The 18,103-nt window shown below is 53.7% G+C and overlaps 2 protein-coding genes across 3 annotated transcripts in view; one reads left to right on the top strand and one right to left on the bottom strand.

Annotated features, from left to right (window-relative positions):
• Window positions 1-6,999, bottom strand: part of SNX25 (sorting nexin 25) — an 87,053-nt gene extending 80,054 nt beyond the window's left edge. The window contains exon 1 of the mRNA XM_066316892.1: window positions 6,475-6,999. Within this exon, the coding sequence (XP_066172989.1) occupies window positions 6,475-6,924 (450 nt within the window). The 5' untranslated portion in view covers window positions 6,925-6,999. The remainder of the gene's footprint in view (window positions 1-6,474) is intronic.
• A 9,699-nt stretch (window positions 7,000-16,698) lies between these two features.
• The window catches only part of CFAP97 (cilia and flagella associated protein 97), a 133,939-nt gene continuing 132,534 nt past the window's right edge, over window positions 16,699-18,103 (top strand). For both annotated transcript variants that reach the window (XM_066316880.1, XM_066316879.1), the window contains exon 1: window positions 16,699-16,845. The gene's annotated coding sequence lies outside the window, so the exon portion shown is untranslated. The remainder of the gene's footprint in view (window positions 16,846-18,103) is intronic.

Here is an 18,103-nt window from a genome sequence, read left to right as displayed (position 1 = left end):
AGAATTCTCTAAATATACAGCATGATGAAAAAGGTGTGGAAAACTAAGTCTGCTTCTAAGGAGTTGTGGGACAAAGAAGTGAGAGATAGAGCCTAAAAAACATTTCATTTCCTGAGGTCAGTGTCCTGTAATAATAAAGTTATCACTTCAAAGTCACACCTGCAGGTAATCAACATATGCAGTCCTAACAAAGCCCCAATCCTGAAAAAGCCTATAAATCTAAAATTATAAGAGATATTCCACAGATCCCTAAAAACAAACTGTACCAGAAATGCCCAAACCACAGGCCTCTGCTGAACTATAACAGAACACTTGCAATTCATGCAACATTCCCTTGACATCTTAAAATAACCATGCTAAAACATATTTTCATTCTTTTAATTTCAGGACTTTCCTAGTAGTGAATTCAACCAAATCCCAGAAGGCTCCTTGTTGCCCTGCCTATAAATGAGACAGAACTAAGAACAAACATGAGACTGAGTTCTGTTAAAAACACAGTTAACTTATCTCCTTTCAATCCAGAAGCATCCCATCAATTCAAAGGCTGCCAGTAGAATATTTACTTGCACGCCCAAGACAGTCTAAAGCAGGACAAAACTGCCACAGCCAGAGACTGCTGTTGTTTTTACCAAAATCCTGCAAAATCAGAGCTCTAAAAATCCCCTGGGCAGGCAGAGAATAGGACAGAACGTGCTTGGCTTTAGGTTTAGAAAAACCCATCAATACTTTTGAAGTCTTACTAAGGCATAAAGATCAAAACTGGAAGGAGTTAGGAAGCTTCTCCTCTCCCTCAGAGTTCCTCCAATCTCCCTCTTACCTCAAGGACTCTTTTGTTCTGAAAAACAAAAATTTATGGCCCCAGATGGCAAACCTTCCACTCCCAGTGCTGCTGGGGCTCCTGCAGCCTGCCTTCCCTGGCTTCAGCTCAGTCCAACCCTGCAGGAAAACAAAACCCTGTGTCCTTTCTCCCTGATGCTCTTCACTCAGCTTGGACGGTGGGACAGATACCCAAGTGAAGATGCCATCCCCTTGGAGACACTGGGACCATTTCCCTGTCACCACACACCCTCCTATGGCTCAGACAAAACCAGCACTGTGCTCCAGGATTCAGATGGTTCAACGATGACCCGACCCATGAAAAAAAGCTTCAGCCATGCCCCCCTCCACTAATGGCAAAGTCACAAAAACCCACGTTCAAGGATGGAGCAAGCCCTCAGGAACATAAAACATGATCACACAACTGTGATCTGGCTTCAGGGCCAGAAAGCAAGAGAAAACTAACGCTAAAAATGGAGAGCTAATCAACTGTAGTAAACAACAGCCACCAAATATTTCAGGAGATGAGTTTTAAAGAAATGCTAAAAATAATTAACACCTGTTCACTGTAGAAAACTAAAGATAGGATATTAGAATCTGTGTACCCTTTTCACTGGGAAAAAAGCACATTTATTATCCTTCTGTTAGTGCTGCAGTCAGAGTAGGTAGAGCCTTCTCTACACAGAATATCAGTCACTTAATTTGAATTTAAAATGCAGCACTGAGATCTAATAAACTAACCATGGTGTTCTGCATTATTTAAATGAAGTTGATAACCCAGCTCTGTTACTCGGAGTTTTTGCTTTGAATCAGAGTCAAAACATTATGCTGAAAAGAAAATCCCACCTCTGCCAGATTTTTGGCAAACAACTCACACAAATGTGGGGAAAAGTGTTTTTCTTCCCCTTCCACTAACTTTGTTAACATGGTTCATGAGTCAAAGCAATCTCCCTCTATAACCACACAAGGTAAACAAGTTTTGGGAGCAAACTCAAATTTTAAAGGGTTACACATGTTCTAACCCAGGGCTATCTTTGCTATCAGCAAGTCCACTGGTACCTGAGAAGTGAAAATCCCCTTTAAAACATATTCTCACTAAAGTACAACTGGTACATCATGCCTTGCACTTTGTTGTTCTCCACCACAAATAATCTCGTCCTAAAACAGCTCCTGCGAAGTGCTGAAAAATACCTGACAATAATCTACTGTACAGTTTCAAGGACTCCTTCAATTCCTATTATTTCAATATCAATAGAAACTATTTACCAACACTATCTGTACTACCTGCAAGTACTTGAAGTATTACGACATTATTATGAGTTGCCTGCCCACCTCTCTCCCAGTGAGGCACAGATCTTTGTGTGGAAGCCAGGAAACTGCCCAGACAGTTTCTGTGAACAGAGCTGTCCCCTGCAGAGAAATCACACTGAAACCATGTGATTATCACAGGGATGTAAACTGCACAGCTTGCTTTGTAACTCAGCAGATTTCAGTGTCCTTGCTGAGGTACCTGACTCCAGGAGGAAGTCCTCACCTTTCAAATCCCAAAGGAGTCACACAGAGAATGGACAAAGCACAGCTTTCTGGTCAAGAAGATGGTTACTCTAAGAAGATGCAAGTTCAAGCAAAATGAAAAAAAAGATATATGTACCTTGCTCTTCTGGAATCCTAACCTGCAACACTGCACTTTATTCCTCACTTGCATGGAAATCAACAGCACTGAACTCTCACATGCAATGTGGTCACTGAATTGAGAATGTACAACAAACTCCCTTTATTCAGCACGAGGGACTGCATCCAACCTCCCTTTGAAGTGGGTCAAGAGTACTCCCACTAACTTTCCAAGAGCTGGGTCTGACTACCATTAGAGTAAATATTTATTCCTGAACACTTACTGTTTCCTCATTTGTTAACCCCAGTGTGAAAAAACACAAAAAGAAAGAAAAGGAATTTTCTAAATTTTGTACATAGAACACATGAAGAGTGAGATGCCAGTCATAGTAAGGTTTTTACCTTGTATTTTTTCCTAATTATTAGGCCAAAAGGTAGTTCTTCCTTATTCTTGAGGAAAAGAAAAAGCAAGGCTGAAAAAGCTGTACCTTTACTGTCATCCTACTCCTGGCCCCCAGAAAAGACAAAAGGATTACAAGGCTTTGTGAGAGCTCTCTACAAAAGAGCAGCAACTGAATGATAAAAAGCAGTGTAAATGCACAAGAATGTCAAATGAAAAGACCAACTAAAGCAGGAAGTTTCAGTGAATGGCCCACACTTCCATATGCTGCCTGGTTAGACAATTTGACTTTCTTCACCTACATCCTGCTGAAGCCCTGATTAGAAAGTCTGCAACAAAATCATGTTCAAAAACCTCTTCAAGAAGCCTTGCAGTTCTGAAGCCACTTTGTACTAGAAAGAAATAAACAAAATTATAAATTGAAGGTATGAGAAACCAAATTAACACACCTGGAATTGCACCTTCTAAATAGGGTAAAAATCTTTTTTTGGACATCCCTTTCACGTAAGTAAACTTTTGGGAACAGTGCAAAGAGGGAGAAAAGAAAAATTTTAATGGAGTCAGGGAGATGGTAATGAAACAATCCTGGGAGAATGGTTTTGGCAGGTACTGCTGCCTTCCCAGTGAATGTTAAATCCCAAATTTCAATTCCCTTGTGAAACAACAAACACATGCCATAAAGCTCCAATAAATGCAAACACTGCAAATTAGACCCCACAGTGCAACAGGTATGCACTATTTATATATACAACTCCAGTGATGGATACAACAGGAGAACAACTTCAAGGGAAAAACACTGCAAAAACAGAGTGCAGATGGCACAGTAACAGAAGTGAGATTTGTCTCTGGACAGTTCTAGTTTCACTGCTGCTCACTAGGCTTAGGTTTTTCAGAAGCCTTACATTTTTCACAAAGGAAGAGACGAAGAAAGCAATAAATCTTTTTTTTTCCTTCAAATCTTGGCTTCCCAAATTAAATTGATTTTTATGGTTTGGCTGTTTCACAGTTCTGAAAGTTGCTCCTCATTGAGGCAGCAGGGAGATTTCAATTGCCAAGTTTATGTACAGATCTTTTTGGTACTCTGTGAAAGTATATTAACTCACTCAGATGTTCTGGTAAGTATACAAGTACCTAAATACCACTGGAGCTACGGCATTAACACTGAAACATTTATTTTTGTAAATCTGAAAGCAACAGGAATGGTTGTTTTGATGATCAATTGATCCATTTACAATTTTTTTTCTGTTTGCTGTAACACAGATGTATAGTTGTGTAGCCATAGTTATATGGCTAAAACCAAAAGCACATAGCCCTTTACTAGAAAGTGCTCATGCACCTAACACATATTTGCTACCTGAACTCCTACGACAAAAACCAGCTGAACAATCCCTGGCTGTAGCCACCTTTTATCACTGTGTGTTACAGCTTCTCCCTTCCCACCTTAATGCTCACACACATTAATAAATGCATTTTTCTTCACTTCCTTCAAAGGCCTGAGTATGACGTTGAGTGTTCAAAGCAGAGAGGATGCTTAAAACAATTCTACCAATGAGATAAAATGAGTATCACACACAGATCCTGACTGCACCTTTGCAAGGTGTACTGTCACTAAACTCAACAACTGCCCACCAAATGCTCCCTGGTGGGAACAGCCCTCTGCCAGCTCCCACCAAACACAGAGCAGGAAAAGCACACTGCTCCCAGACACGGGGCCTGCAATCCCTGGGTCCAAAACAAGGGATAAAGCAGTGCTGCAGGTTGTTAGCGATGTGACGGAGAGGACAGAAAGCCACCTGTGTCAGCCACTGATTTGTGGTGGGTTCTGTGCCCTGCCAGCAGCACCTCTGTGTTCTGCAAACTCAGCGGCACCGCGGCCGCAGGACATGTGACAGCCTCAACGCCACCACCAAGTGTACGTGTACCAGATGGACAAAGTGGGTCACCAGAACAGCTCCGCTGCCCAGCCGGTGACAAAACCCTTTCCTTCAGAACAGCTCCATTGCACAGCGGGTGACAAACCCCTTCCCTTCACCAGAACAGCTCCACTGCCCAGCCGGGTGACAAACCCCTTCCCTTCCCCAGAACAGCTCCATTGCCCAGCCGGGTGACAAAGCCCTTCCCTTCACCAGAACAGCTCCATTGCCCAGCCGGGTGACAAACCCCTTCCCTTCCCCAGAACAGCTCCATTGCCCAGCCGGGTGACAAAGCCCTTCCCTTCACCAGAACAGCTCCATTGCCCAGCCGGGTGACAAAGCCCTTCCCTTCACCAGAACAGCTCCACTGCCCAGCCGGGTGACAAAGCCCTTCCCTTCACCAGAACAGCTCCATTGCCCAGCCGGGTGACAAACCCCTTCCCTTCACCAGAACAGCTCCACTGCCCAGCCGGGTGACAAAGCCCTTCCCTTCACCAGAACAGCTCCATTGCCCAGCCGGGTGACAAAGCCCTTCCCTTCACCAGAACAGCTCCATTGCCCAGCCGGGTGACAAAGCCCTTCCCTTCACCAGAACAGCTCCATTGCCCAGCCGGGTGACAAAGCCCTTTCCTTCACCAGAACAGCTCCGCTGCCCAGCCGGTGACAAAACTCCTTCCCTTCACCAGAACAGCTCCATTGCCCAGCCGGTGACAAAACTCTTTCCTTCAGAACAGCTCCATTGCCCAGCCGGGTGACAAACCCCTTCCCTTCACCAGAACAGCTCCATTGCCCAGCCGGGTGACAAAGCCCTTCCCTTCACCAGAACAGCTCCGCTGCCCAGCCGGGTGACAAAGCCCTTTCCTTCACCAGAACAGCTCCATTGCCCAGCCGGGTGACAAACCCTTTCCGTCACCAGAACAGCCCCACTGCCCGGCCGGGTGACAAACCCCTTCCCTTCTCCTCCTGAGAGCGCAGGTGTCCTGACACTGCCCAAGGGACATAGCACTTACCCGGCCCGGTCTGTTTATTGCTGCGGCAGCGCTGTGCCAACACACCTCCAGCTCGCCGAGGGCCGAGGGCTCCTGTCCGGCCACCAGCTGTGACACTAACCACAGCCCTGCCACCAATACACGAGTGTCGGCAGACCCCCAGCCCCAGGATTTGTTCTCCAGGCTCACCTAGCACTGAGTGATGGGGAACAGGGCTGTGCATGGGAGGAAAGTTCCCAAATGCCTCATGCTAGCAGTCCCAGTCAGAAGAACCCAAAAATACCAAGCTGTGAGCTACACAGAGCTGGTGAACCAGCACAGTTTGAAATATGTACAGAAAATGAAATTGCTTCACTTTTGCACAGAGGTCTGAAGCGGCTTGAGTACAAAATGGCACAATGATAACACGACCTGAAGCTGTCCAACTTCAGAGAACGCATTAAAGCAGCATTAAGCCGCCTCTTCCACCAGGTCCCTCTCTTAGCGGTGACATTGTAATGGAAGGAGCAGAAGAGGATTAGAGACAGCGGGGAGCGAACCCCCGTGGAGCATTCCCGCAACCCGGAGCAAAGCGTTGATTTTTCCGGAGCGCCCGCCGCCCTGGACGAGCCCAGCCCTTTAAAGCCGCGCCGAGCGGCGGAGCGGCGGAAAGCGGGACACCGCGAGGCCGAGCGAGGCCGCGCCACCTCCGCCGGGCACGGAGCGCCGCCCGCGGCCGCCCGCCCCCTGCGCTGCCGGTACTCACCCCCGCGGGCCGCCGCACCGGGGACGCGGCGGAGAAGTCCGGCGGCGGCAGGCGGCGGCGGCCGCGGCACATCAGCACGACGAGGGCGCCCAGGGCGGCGGCGGCGGCGGCGCAGCCCGCGTACAGGGCGAGGCGGAGCAGCAGCGGCGCCAGGCACGGCGGCCCGCCGCCCGCCGCCTCGCCGCCTTCCCGCCCCAGGTGGACGACGGACACGGCCAGGAGCCCCAGCCCCGCCGCCAGCACGAAGCGGGACGAGCCGGGATCCTCGTCCTCCTCGTCTTCCGCCGCCTCCTCCTCCTCTCCGCCGCCGACCGCAGCGGCGGCCGCCGGGGCGCTGCGGCGGCGCGTCTCGCCGCCGGGGCCGTGCGAGCCCTGCGGGCCGGGAGCCGCGGCCGCCGCCGCCTCGGGCTGCCCGGCCGTGCCGCTAGCGCTGTCAGCACCGGGGAACATGCTGCTCCTGGCGCCGCTGGGAGCAAGCGCATCTCCCGCCGCGGCAGCCCCCCGCGAAGGTCGCCGCTGCCGGGGCCCCCCCTCTCCGCCGCCGCCGCCGCCTCCGCCGCCGCCCGCCGCCGCCACCGGCACCGCTGCGGCCGCCGGGGGAGCCGGAGCTCATGCCCAGCGGCGGGACGGTGCGCGGCGGCCGGGCCGCCCCCTGGCAGCGGCGCTGCCCCGCGCTGGGCGCCGGGAGCCGAGCGCCGTGACACCGCCGGGAGGCCGCGCCGCGCCGCTCGGCTACGGCCGGCCACCGGGCGGCGGCGGGGGGCGGTGCCTGCCGGGCGGGCGGGCCCGGGCCGTGTGTGCCCTGTGCGCTGCCCCGGGGCGGCCGTCTGCCCGGGCCGGGACCGACTGCTCTGCCCGGGACCGACTGCTGTGCCCGGGCCGGGACCGGGCCGTGTGTGCCCTGTGCACTGCCCCGGGGCTGGTCTGACCGGGCCGGGACCGACTGCTGTGCCTGGGACCGACTGCTCTGCCCGGGGCGTGTGTGCCCTGTGCACTGCCCCGGGGCGGCGGTCTGCCCGGGCCGGGACCGACTGCTGTGCCCGGGACCGACTGCTGTGCCCGGGACCGACTGCTCTGCCCGGGCCGGGACCGACTGCTCTGCCCGGGTGGGCCCGGGGCATGTGTGCCCTCCGCACCGCCCCGGGGCGGCGGTCTGACCGGGCCGGGACCGACTGCTCTGCCCGGGACCGACTGCTCTGCTCTGCCCGGGACATGTGTGCCCTGTGCACTGCCCCGGGGCTGGTCTGACCGGGCCGGGACCGACTGCTCTGCCCGGGAGCGACTGCTCTGCCCGGGCCGGGCCCGGGCCGTGTGTGCCCTGTGCACTGCCCCGGGGCTGGTCTGACCGGGCCGGGAGCGACTGCTCTGCCCGGGACCGACTGCTCTGCCCGGGCCGGGACCGGGACATGTGTGCCCGGGACCGACTGCTCTGCCCGGGCCGGGACATGTGTGCCCTCCGCACTGCCCCGGGGCGGCCGTCTGACCGGGCCGGGACCGACTGCTGTGCCCGGGCCGGGACCGGGCCGTGTGTGCCCTGTGCACTGCCCCGGGGCTGGTCTGACCGGGCCGGGACCGACTGCTGTGCCCGGGACCGACTGCTCTGCCCGGGGCATGTGTGCCCTCCGCACCGCCCCGGGGCGGCTGTCTGACCGGGCCGGGACCGACTGCTGTGCCCGGGCCGGGACTGGGACATGTGTGCCCTCCGCACCGCCCCGGGGCGGCCGGTCTGACCGGGCCGGGACCGGGACATGTGTGCCCGGGACCGACTGCTCTGCCCCGGAGGGCCCGGGACATGTGCGCCCTCCGCACCGCCCCGGGGCTGGTCTGACCGGGCCGGGACCGGGACATGTGTGCCTTACGCACTGCCCCGGGGCGGCCGGTCTGACCGGGCCGGGACCGACTGCTGTGCCCGGGCCGGGACCAGGACATGTGTGCCCTCCGCACCGCCCCGGGGCGGCCGGTCTGACCGGGCCGGGACCGGGACATGTGTGCCCGGGACCGACTGCTGTGCCCGGGCCGGGACCGACTGCTCTGCCCCGGTGGGCCCGGGACATGTGCGCCCTCCGCACCGCCCCGGGGCCGCGGTCTGACCGGTTGTCTCCCGGAGGCCCTGGCCGGCGGCTCCCGGCGGCTGTGCCCGGGAGGGGATGGCAGGCGGCCCCGCACCGGCCGGGAAAAGGGAACGCTCGCACGAAGCGCGGGGAGCCGCGGGCGGCTGCGGTGCGGAGCTGGGCTCCGCGGAACGCCTCTCGCCGCGGGGTACAGCACCGGCACCGCCAGGCTCAGAGCGGCCCGGCACCATCGGACTGCCTCATCGGGGCTCGAGCAGGGTTAGGGCAAAGCCTTGGCCTGGGGCGTCTCAGAGATCCGGAAAGCCCCGAGGGTGGGCGGGATGCGCCCCCCTGCCCGCTCCCCTCCGATCAGCCAAAGCAAGCCATGAATAACCGGACCTCAGAAATAAAAAGTTGGTAGAGCAGCGATGAAAATGGTACAACTGATTCTAAGAAAACACAGCCTCACCACCCCAAAAGAGGTCGGCCAGGCCTCCTGTCACTGCCCTCTCCCCGTTGTGTGGTTTATGTCTGTTTGATCTGAGAACAAATTCCTGGAAGGCACAAGGCTTGCCATATTCCAGCTGTCCTTGGGACACGTTCACCTTACCACAGGTGCGGCACAGCTGCAGCTCCACCGAACGTGTGAGTTCCCAGCAGCCACTGAGCACAGCTGAACTGAGAGGCCTTGGTCTCTTCAGTGCTGTCTGCAAAAATGGGCTTCATCACCCAGTGTGCAACAAGTCAGTAATTACACACTCAAGAGAGACAATTTACTCATTTCAGAGCTGTGCAAGCCTGGCTGCTCGGTGGTATTCCACAAACCAAGCCCACCGAATATCAAAACTTTTTACTATTTATACGTTTTAGCAAACAAAAAGAATTAGTGTTCATTGTCTACAAGTTCCCTAGTTCTCTTATTAATTAGTATTTTATCCCCTGTTGGTTAATGATCCTCTCATTTCCCATGCTAATCAGTCCTCATGTTCAGCCTTCTTTTGATTTGGGGAATTTCTTGGGTCAGTGGTCCTCCAGTCTATGGCTGTGATCTCCCTCTGCTGGAATTACCTTTTATCGAGTTGGAACTGATTTCAGCACAATTGCTGAGTTGGTTTTATTGGGTTTTTTTTCCTTGTCTTGGGAGTTCTGCCAAATGTCCTTGTGTGACACAAATTCTTCATTCTCTGTGTCCACTATCACTGGTACATCCTTTTCCCCAAGTTTGTTAATCTCCCCCCAGGTCTGAGATCACTGGAGCACATCAAGCCCTAAACATTACCAGTGCAATTCCCCCAAGGAGGAATTTGTTTTTCTAACACAGGGACATCACTTAGAGCTTGCTTTTTAGCTACTGTTTCAGGGATTACATCTCCCTTCTTGATTATATAAAGTATAAAAGTACACAAAGTACTTTGAAAGTCTACAAAGATCAAACAGAAAAGAGCATCCTTTCTTCAGAGAATTTTGACATATTTCACATTTTGCAACAAGAGTAGGAGTAAACGGCAACGTCTTTCCTTACAGAAGCCACACTACGCAAAAGTGGATTTATGAGCATTTACTCACAGGCTTCATTTTAAGGACAGGTACCTGTAAACTCTATAGAAGTGTTTAGAGGTAGAAGTGTACTGGTAAGCAGCCGGTAAGATTGCCACTGCTCTATCAGTTGTGGTGTTAAAAAAAGAAAAAAAAAGCCCTAAATTTTACTTTTTAAACGCACTTATTGTTGCAGAGGTTGGAGCAGTGACTTATTTATTCGTGGTCTTCTGTCAAATGAACTCTGTTAGCCAGATGAAGAAAAGAAACAATTACCAATGCTCTGATCTTGTGAATGCTTACATTTCTTTATAACTTCTGGAGTGCAATAGAGCAGCATTTATAAAACCAGACACCAAACTTCCCTGAGCTTCTGAGATGCTAAGGAAGGCAGGACACTGAGCATGAATAATGCAGGGTCCAAAATCTGCTGTAGCCCTGGCAGAGCACTTGTACTAGGGAATTGCATGTCAGCCCACGGTGCAGAACTGTAATGGAAATGGGCACAGAACAGCAGGGAGCTAGGCAGGATTCTGAGCTACAACCAATGTTTTACTCCATCACAGTATTTTCTGATCTGTTTCTAACCTAACTCAGGGTGTCTGATGGTCTGGTGTCCATATCATCCAATCACAAGAAGTGGTTATGAAGTGATTTTAGGTCCCCTGTTGGTCACTTACCAAAGAAGACACTGCTCCTTCATCTGATCCAAAGTCCTCACAGTAACTTAGTTCTTAGTAAGATAAAATATTTAATCCTATTACAGTTTGTTCTATTTAGTGGGTATTAGATTGCACAAAATCCTTTTAAATGCTAGTTCAGGCCATTCACAGAGTACCCAAAATGGACTATTTAAGTAACATGTCTAATGTGACTAAAGGTAAAAATCATCATACCATAATAGTGCAAACACTGTTGCAATGGCAGTCATTTCCCATGTGAAATACTGTGTGGTAAAACATCCTGATGATTCACTGAAGGCCTTTGGGGCCAGGGCTTTTTCAATACTATGACCATTAAAACCAGCAGAGATTCTTGCACTCTGAAAGCTTTTGGATGAGGCCCAACATGCCAGAAGGTTTCTTACAAAGTTATTTTACTCTCATCAGGTAGAAAATAGAAAGCAAATATCCATCTCCCAGCACACACTTTACTCATCAAAGATTTCAGAATACACAGAACTTTGGACTGAGTTCAAGATCTACTCTGGGATCTTTATTAAGATACACACAAGAAACCAGACAGAGACTTTCTACTGCAAATGCATTCAGGAAACTGCCTGGGCCTCTGTCAAAACTACTTAGGGGAATTGGATTTTTAAATTAACCTGCAGCAGAGCATGTAATGTTGTTAGTCCTGTGTAAACAGAGAATATTTTCTTGCTGTATTAATTCTCAGAAGTGGAGAGTAAGATAAGAACCCAAATTTACCTGCAATAACAATCTAGTCCTGCAGTGCCTATGCACAAAACACTTCTTGTCTGAATGAGTAATCTCACCCATTTTAGCTGGGATTTACACATCACACCCTGAATTAGACATGCATAAATCAACTCAAGTGTGTATTCACAGAGCTAGAAGAGAATTTTATTCTTTTTCTTTTAGCTCTTAGTAAGTTTCTATGACTTTTCAACCTGAGGTACAATTCCTGATATTTTAGTTTCTATCCTAGCTCCACTGAAGTTAATAGCGATTTTCAAGTTTACCTCGGTGTTATTTGAACTTCCCCTTTTGTACTTTAAAAATTACTTTTCTCTACAAGACAGAAGGACTTCAATGAGGTCAATTTTCTGAACTGGGGATTTCTATAGGCTCTTTCCAGAACTATTTAATAAGTCATGGAACCAGTTTATGAGAAAAGAAATTCAAACTATAACTTATCCAAGCATCACAGCAAACATCTTTTCTACAGAGACAAGACAATTAGTTCTTTTAAAAGACAAATGATGTCTGATTTGGGGAAGGATTCAGCATCTTCACTATTTCCCTTTGAGCTAGAAGTATCATTTATCTTTGTAACATACCCTAGGAAAAACCCACTGATCTGAACAGTTTTGCAGCTGCCTTTAGTGACAATTGTTCAACTTGCACCTTCACAGTACTGCAAACTTTAAACTTAGAACTTCAGTGAACTTGCACTTTCAAATGTTTAGGCAAGATTAAAATGAATACTTTTCCTGTAGGCTTTTTCACATTTGATTTCTGTTCTGTCAGCCTTTCCAGCTCAGATCCTATTGCTATAAAAAGGACTAAAACAAGTTACCACTTCTCAATTAAAACAAAATATCTACATCATAGGCAAAAAAGCCTGTATAGTGCATATGCAGTTTATATTTTTAGCATACTTAGAACACTGAATTAATGACATGCTTTTTAATAACTGCTGTGGTGGTGCATTGCAGTTACAGTCATACCAGGAGTTTGTAGAAATTTCTAAGGTCCAGGGCACAAAACCCAGAATTGTTTGTGAGCTTGTAAACCTGGTGATAAATCAGGTAAACCTGGTGATAAATCAGGTAAACCTGGATAACTCACACTGTTAAAAGCAATCTCAGGAATCCTAGAGCAAAACAAATGGAAATTGGATGTTATGCTTCTCAGCATCTTAAAAGTACAAAATATGTAAGTTACACTAATATTAACTAATTTTATTTTTTGCTACACCTTTTAAGAGAGTGGTATTGTATTTAGCATATTTGCAGCCTGGGGACCTGGGGACCGTCACCCCGACCTGGGCCACAGCCACCTCACCTGGGGCACAGCCACCTCACCTGGGCCACAGACACCTCACCTGGGCCACAGCCACCTCACCTGGGGCACAGTCACCTCACCTGGGCCACAGCCACCTCACCTGGGCCACAGACACCTCACCTGGGCCACAGCCACCTCACCTGGGGCACAGTCACCTCACCTGGGGCACAGCCACCTCACCTGGGGCACAGTGACCTCACCTGGGGCACAGTCACCTCACCTGGGCCACAGTCACCTCACCTGGGCCACAGTGACCTCACCTGGGCCACAGTCACCTCACCTGGGCCACAGCCACCTCACCTGGGCCACAGCCACTTCACCTGGGCCACAGTGACCTCACCTGGGCCACAGTCACCTCACCTGGGCCACAGCCACCTCACCTGGGACACAGTCACCTCACCTGGGCCACAGCCACCTCACCTGGGGCACAGTGACCTCACCTGGGCCACAGTCACCTCACCTGGGCCACAGCCACCTCACCTGGGGCACAGTCACCTCACCTGGGCCACAGTGACCTCACCTGGGGCACAGTGACCTCACCTGGGGCACAGCCACCTCACCTGGGGCACAGTCACCTCACCTGGGGCACAGTGACCTCACCTGGGCCACAGCCACCTCACCTGGGGCACAGTCACCTCACATGGGGCACAGCCACCTCACCTGGGCCACAGACACCTCATCTGGGGCACAGTGACCTCACCTGGGGCACAGTCACCTCACCTGGGGCACAGTCACATCACCTGGGGCACAGACACCTCACCTGGGCCACAGCCACCTCACCTGGGGCACAGTGACCTCACCTGGGGCACAGACACCTCACCTGGGCCACAGCCACCTCACCTGGGGCACAGTGACCTCACCTGGGGCACAGTCACCTCACCTGGGGCACAGTCACATCACCTGGGGCACAGCCACCTCACCTGGGGCACAGTCACCTCACCTGGGCCACAGCCACCTCACCTGGGCCACAGCCACCTCACCTGGGCTACAGCCACCTCACCTGGGGCACAGCCACCTCACCTGGGCCACAGCCACCTCACCTGGGCTACAGCCACCTCACCTGGGCCACAGCCACCTCACCTGGGCTACAGCCACCTCACCTGGGCCACAGCCACCTCACCTGGGCTACAGCCACCTCACCTGGGGCACAGACACCTCACCTGGGCCACAGCCACCTCACCTGGGGCACAGTGACCTCACCTGGGGCACAGTCACCTCACCTGGGGCACAGTCACCTCACCTGGGCTACAGCCACCTCACCTGGGCCACAGCCACCTCACCTGGGCCACAGTGACCTCACCTGGGGCACAGTGACCTCACCTGGGGCACAGCCACCTCACCTGGGCCACAGCCACCTCACCTGGGGCACAGTCTCCTCACCTGGGCCACAGCCACCTCACCTGGGGCACAGTGACCTCACCTGGGCCACAGACACCTCACCTGGGGCACACTGACCTCACCTGGGGCACAGACACCTCACCTGGGCCACAGTCACCTCACCTGGGCCACAGACACCTCACCTGGGCCACAGACACCTCACCTGGGGCACAGTGACCTCACCTGGGGCACAGACACCTCACCTGGGGCACAGTGACCTCACCTGGGCCACAGTGACCTCACCTGGGCCACAGACACCTCACCTGGGGCACAGTGACCTCACCTGGGCCACAGTGACCTCACCTGGGGCACAGACACCTCACCTGGGGCACAGACACCTCACCTGGGGCACAGTGACCTCACCTGGGCCACAGACACCTCACTTGGGGCACAGTGACCTCACCTGGGGCACAGCCACCTCACCTGGGGCACAGTCACCTCACCTGGGGCACAGACACCTCACCTGGGGCACAGTGACCTCACCTGGGCCACAGACACCTCACCTGGGCCACAGCCACCTCACCTGGGGCACAGTGACCTCACCTGGGGCACAGCCACCTCACCTGGGCCACAGACACCTCACCTGGGCCACAGTCACCTCACCTGGGGCACAGTGACCTCACCTGGGGCACAGCGACCTCACCTAGGGCACAGCCACCTCACCTGGGGCACAGTGACCTCACCTGGGGCACAGCGACCTCACCTAGGGCACAGCCACCTCACCTGGGGCACAGCCACCTCACCTGGGCCACAGCCACCTCACCTGGGGCACAGTCACCTCACCTGGGCCACAGTGACCTCACCTGGTGCACAGTCACCTCACCTGGGGCACAGCGACCTCACCTAGGGCACAGTCACCTCACCTGGGGCACAGTCACATCACCTGGGGCACAGCCACCTCACCTGGGGCACAGCCACCTCACCTGGGCTACAGCCACCTCACCTGGGCCACAGTCACCTCACCTGGGGCACAGCCACCTCACCTGGGCTACAGCCACCTCACCTGGGCCACAGTCACATCACCTGGGGCACAGTGACCTCACCTGGGCCACAGACACCTCACCTGGGGCCCTCATGGCCCAGCCCTCTGCCCCATTCCCACAGAAGGGCAAAGGAGGGGACGGATGTCTGTCAGACATCAGAAATATGTGGCTGTCAGAAAGAGCTGGCCAGAAAGAGTAGGAAAGTGACTCTTCCCCTGTACCCCTGACACTGGAACTACCTGAGAACTGTGTCCACTTCTGGACCTCTCAGTTCAGGTGAGGCATTGAAACGCCGGAGTTCAGAGGATGGAAATGAACCTGGTGAAAGGTCTGAAGCAGGGGCCTGAAGAGGAGCTGAGGGAGCTGGGGTTGTTTAGCCTGAAAAGAGGAGGTTCAGGGGAGACCTTATCGCTCTCTACATCTACCTGAAAGGAGGTGCGGATCGGCCTCTTCTGCCAGGCAACCAGTGACAGGATTAAAGGACACAGCCTTAAGCTGCACCAGGGGAGGTTTAGGCTGGACATCAGGCGGAGTTTCTTCACAGAAAGGGTGATCACACACTGGCACAGGCTGCTCAGGGAGCTGGTGGAGCCGCGGTCCCTGGAGGCGTTTGAGAGAAGACTGGTCGTGGCAGTCAGCGCCGTGGTCTGGTTGACACGGTGTGACCGGTCAGAAGGTGCAGTAGATTATTTCAGAAGCCTTTTCCCGCCTCGTTCCCGTGGCTCTGTGGCGAGCCCGTCCCTGAGGGCGGCCGGCTCCCTCCCGCCCCGCCCCGGCCCCGCCCACCGAGACTCCGCCCCTCCCCGGCCACGCCTCTTCCCGTCCGGCGGCGCGGGGCGGGGCCGCGCGGGGTGGGCGGGGCCGAGCAGGAGGTGGGCGGGGCTGCGCGGAGTGGGGCGGGGCTGGAGGGGCGGGGCTTCTAGGGGTGGGCGGGGGCCGGGCGGGGTGGGCGGGGGCCGGGCGGGGTGGGCGGGGCCGGGCGGGGTGGGCGGGGCCGCGCAGGAGCAGGGCGGAGCTGAGCGGGGTGGGCGGGGCCGGGCGGGGTGGGCGGGGCTTCGCGGGGCGGAGCCGGGCGGGGTGGGCGGGGCTTCGCGGGGCGGAGCCGGGCGGGGTGGGCGGGACCGCGCGGGGTGGGCGGGGCCGCGCAGGAGCAGGGCGGGGCCGCGAGGGGTGGGCGGGGCCGCGAGGGGCGGAGCTGAGCGGGGTGGGCGGGGCTTCGCGGGGCGGAGCCGGGAGGGATGGGCGGGGCCGGGCGGGATGGGCGGGGCCGGGCGGGATGGGCGGGGCCGGGCGGGATGGGCGGGGCCGGGCGGGGTGGGCGGGGCCGGGCGGGGTGGGCGGGGCCGGGCGGGGTGGGCGGGGCCGCGCAGGCGCAGGGCGGCCGTGAGGGAGCGGCCTGGGCGCCGCGCCGCTCCCGCCTCCGCGGGCCGCTGTCGCTGTCTCCCGTGGCCGTGAGTATCCGCTCCCCGCGAGGTTTCCACAACAAAGCCGGGAGCAGCGGGGCCGGCGGACACGCTTGTCGCCGGGGCTGCCGCTTGTCGCCGGGGCTGCCGGCCGGCCGGTGCGGCCTGCGCTGCCTCCTCGCCGCGGAAGGCGCCTTGAGGGCGGTTGGGGGCGGTTGGGAACGACGGGCGCGTTCCTGCGCCGACTGAGGCGGTTCTTTCCCGAAACCAGGTGGGAGCCGTGTTCCATCCGTGTGTGCACGTGCGTTATATTTTCCCCGTTCTATAATTCCCGAAGACCATCCTGTCTCCGTTGGCGGTGTCCCGCAGCGGTGCCCTGATGGAGCTCAGAGCGCTCTTTCGGCTCGGTTAATGACTGTCAGCGGATTGCATTCACTGATGATGAATATCATGATGAAGATCTCGATACTCATGCGATGATTATTGCGAACCGGTTGCCTGGAGCGGGTTATTCACGGCACGAATCCCGTTTGCACGCTGTTACACGTGGACCAAGCTCCTGCTGCCCGGCACGGGCTCCCAAAGCTTTGGGAAATAACTCTTGGCCCTCTGGATTAGCTTAAAAATCACAAATGGGGCTCTGAAACGTGGCTCCTGCAGCACAGCAGAGTGCTGAATTAATTTGAGGGAGACCCAGTGAGGTGCTGCATCAAAATGGTACTTTTTATGTACCGTCCCATGTTGTCTTGTCAAATGTTGGGCTTTTTATCTGGAGTTTTCCCAGCATTTTAAAATGTAGTTCAACATGGTTTATAAGCACAACTTAATTTAAAGTCGTATAATCTTTATGCCTGGCTGAAGTTTTTCCTTTCCAAACAGTTGTTTTGAAAACTGGTTTAATTATAGTATTCAAATACTTGTGCTTTTATATTCGTACTATATAACAGAAATAATAATAATAAAAAAATAATCTAGTGTTTGTATTTGGACGTGTACATATTTTAAAATTGTGAGGTTAAAATTCCTGTGCAGCGTTCATAAAAACACCAGGACAGCAACGTAGGATGGAGTGAATGTAATAGAAATAGCAAAAATTCAAATTTCTTTTGTATCCCTGCTTTTGTCTGTAGTGAGGTGCTCAATATAGTGCATGGAATGCATTGTACACGTTTTTGCTTCTTTGAAAAAATAGTTCATCTCTCTTTTTTGGATAGAAAGTGGTGGCTGGAATTGTCAGTAGGGAGAAAACAAAGTTCCACAAAGTTAAATTCTTCAGTGGAGTTATTTGAAGACTAAAATGAAGTTGTCATTGCTAAAAAAATAAGTAAGCTTAAGAATGGGTTTGTGAAATAATTGGCATTTAAAAATATAGTTGTCAGAGCTTTGCACTCTGCTTCTGGAATACTTCAAGCTCTTCCAGCACTTCTTCTTGCTTTCCTGGTGTTTTGGGTTTTTTTTGTTTTTCTGTAGTGCATATGTTCTTATTTTGATTTTCTAAACCTAGACAAGACTTTAATGGTTTGGAATAG

This window comes from Sylvia atricapilla, chromosome 4, assembly GCF_009819655.1.
Source record: "Sylvia atricapilla isolate bSylAtr1 chromosome 4, bSylAtr1.pri, whole genome shotgun sequence".
NCBI lineage: Eukaryota > Metazoa > Chordata > Aves > Passeriformes > Sylviidae > Sylvia > Sylvia atricapilla.
Note: the sequence above shows the minus strand (reverse complement) of the source record. Positions and strands in the feature narration are given on the sequence as shown.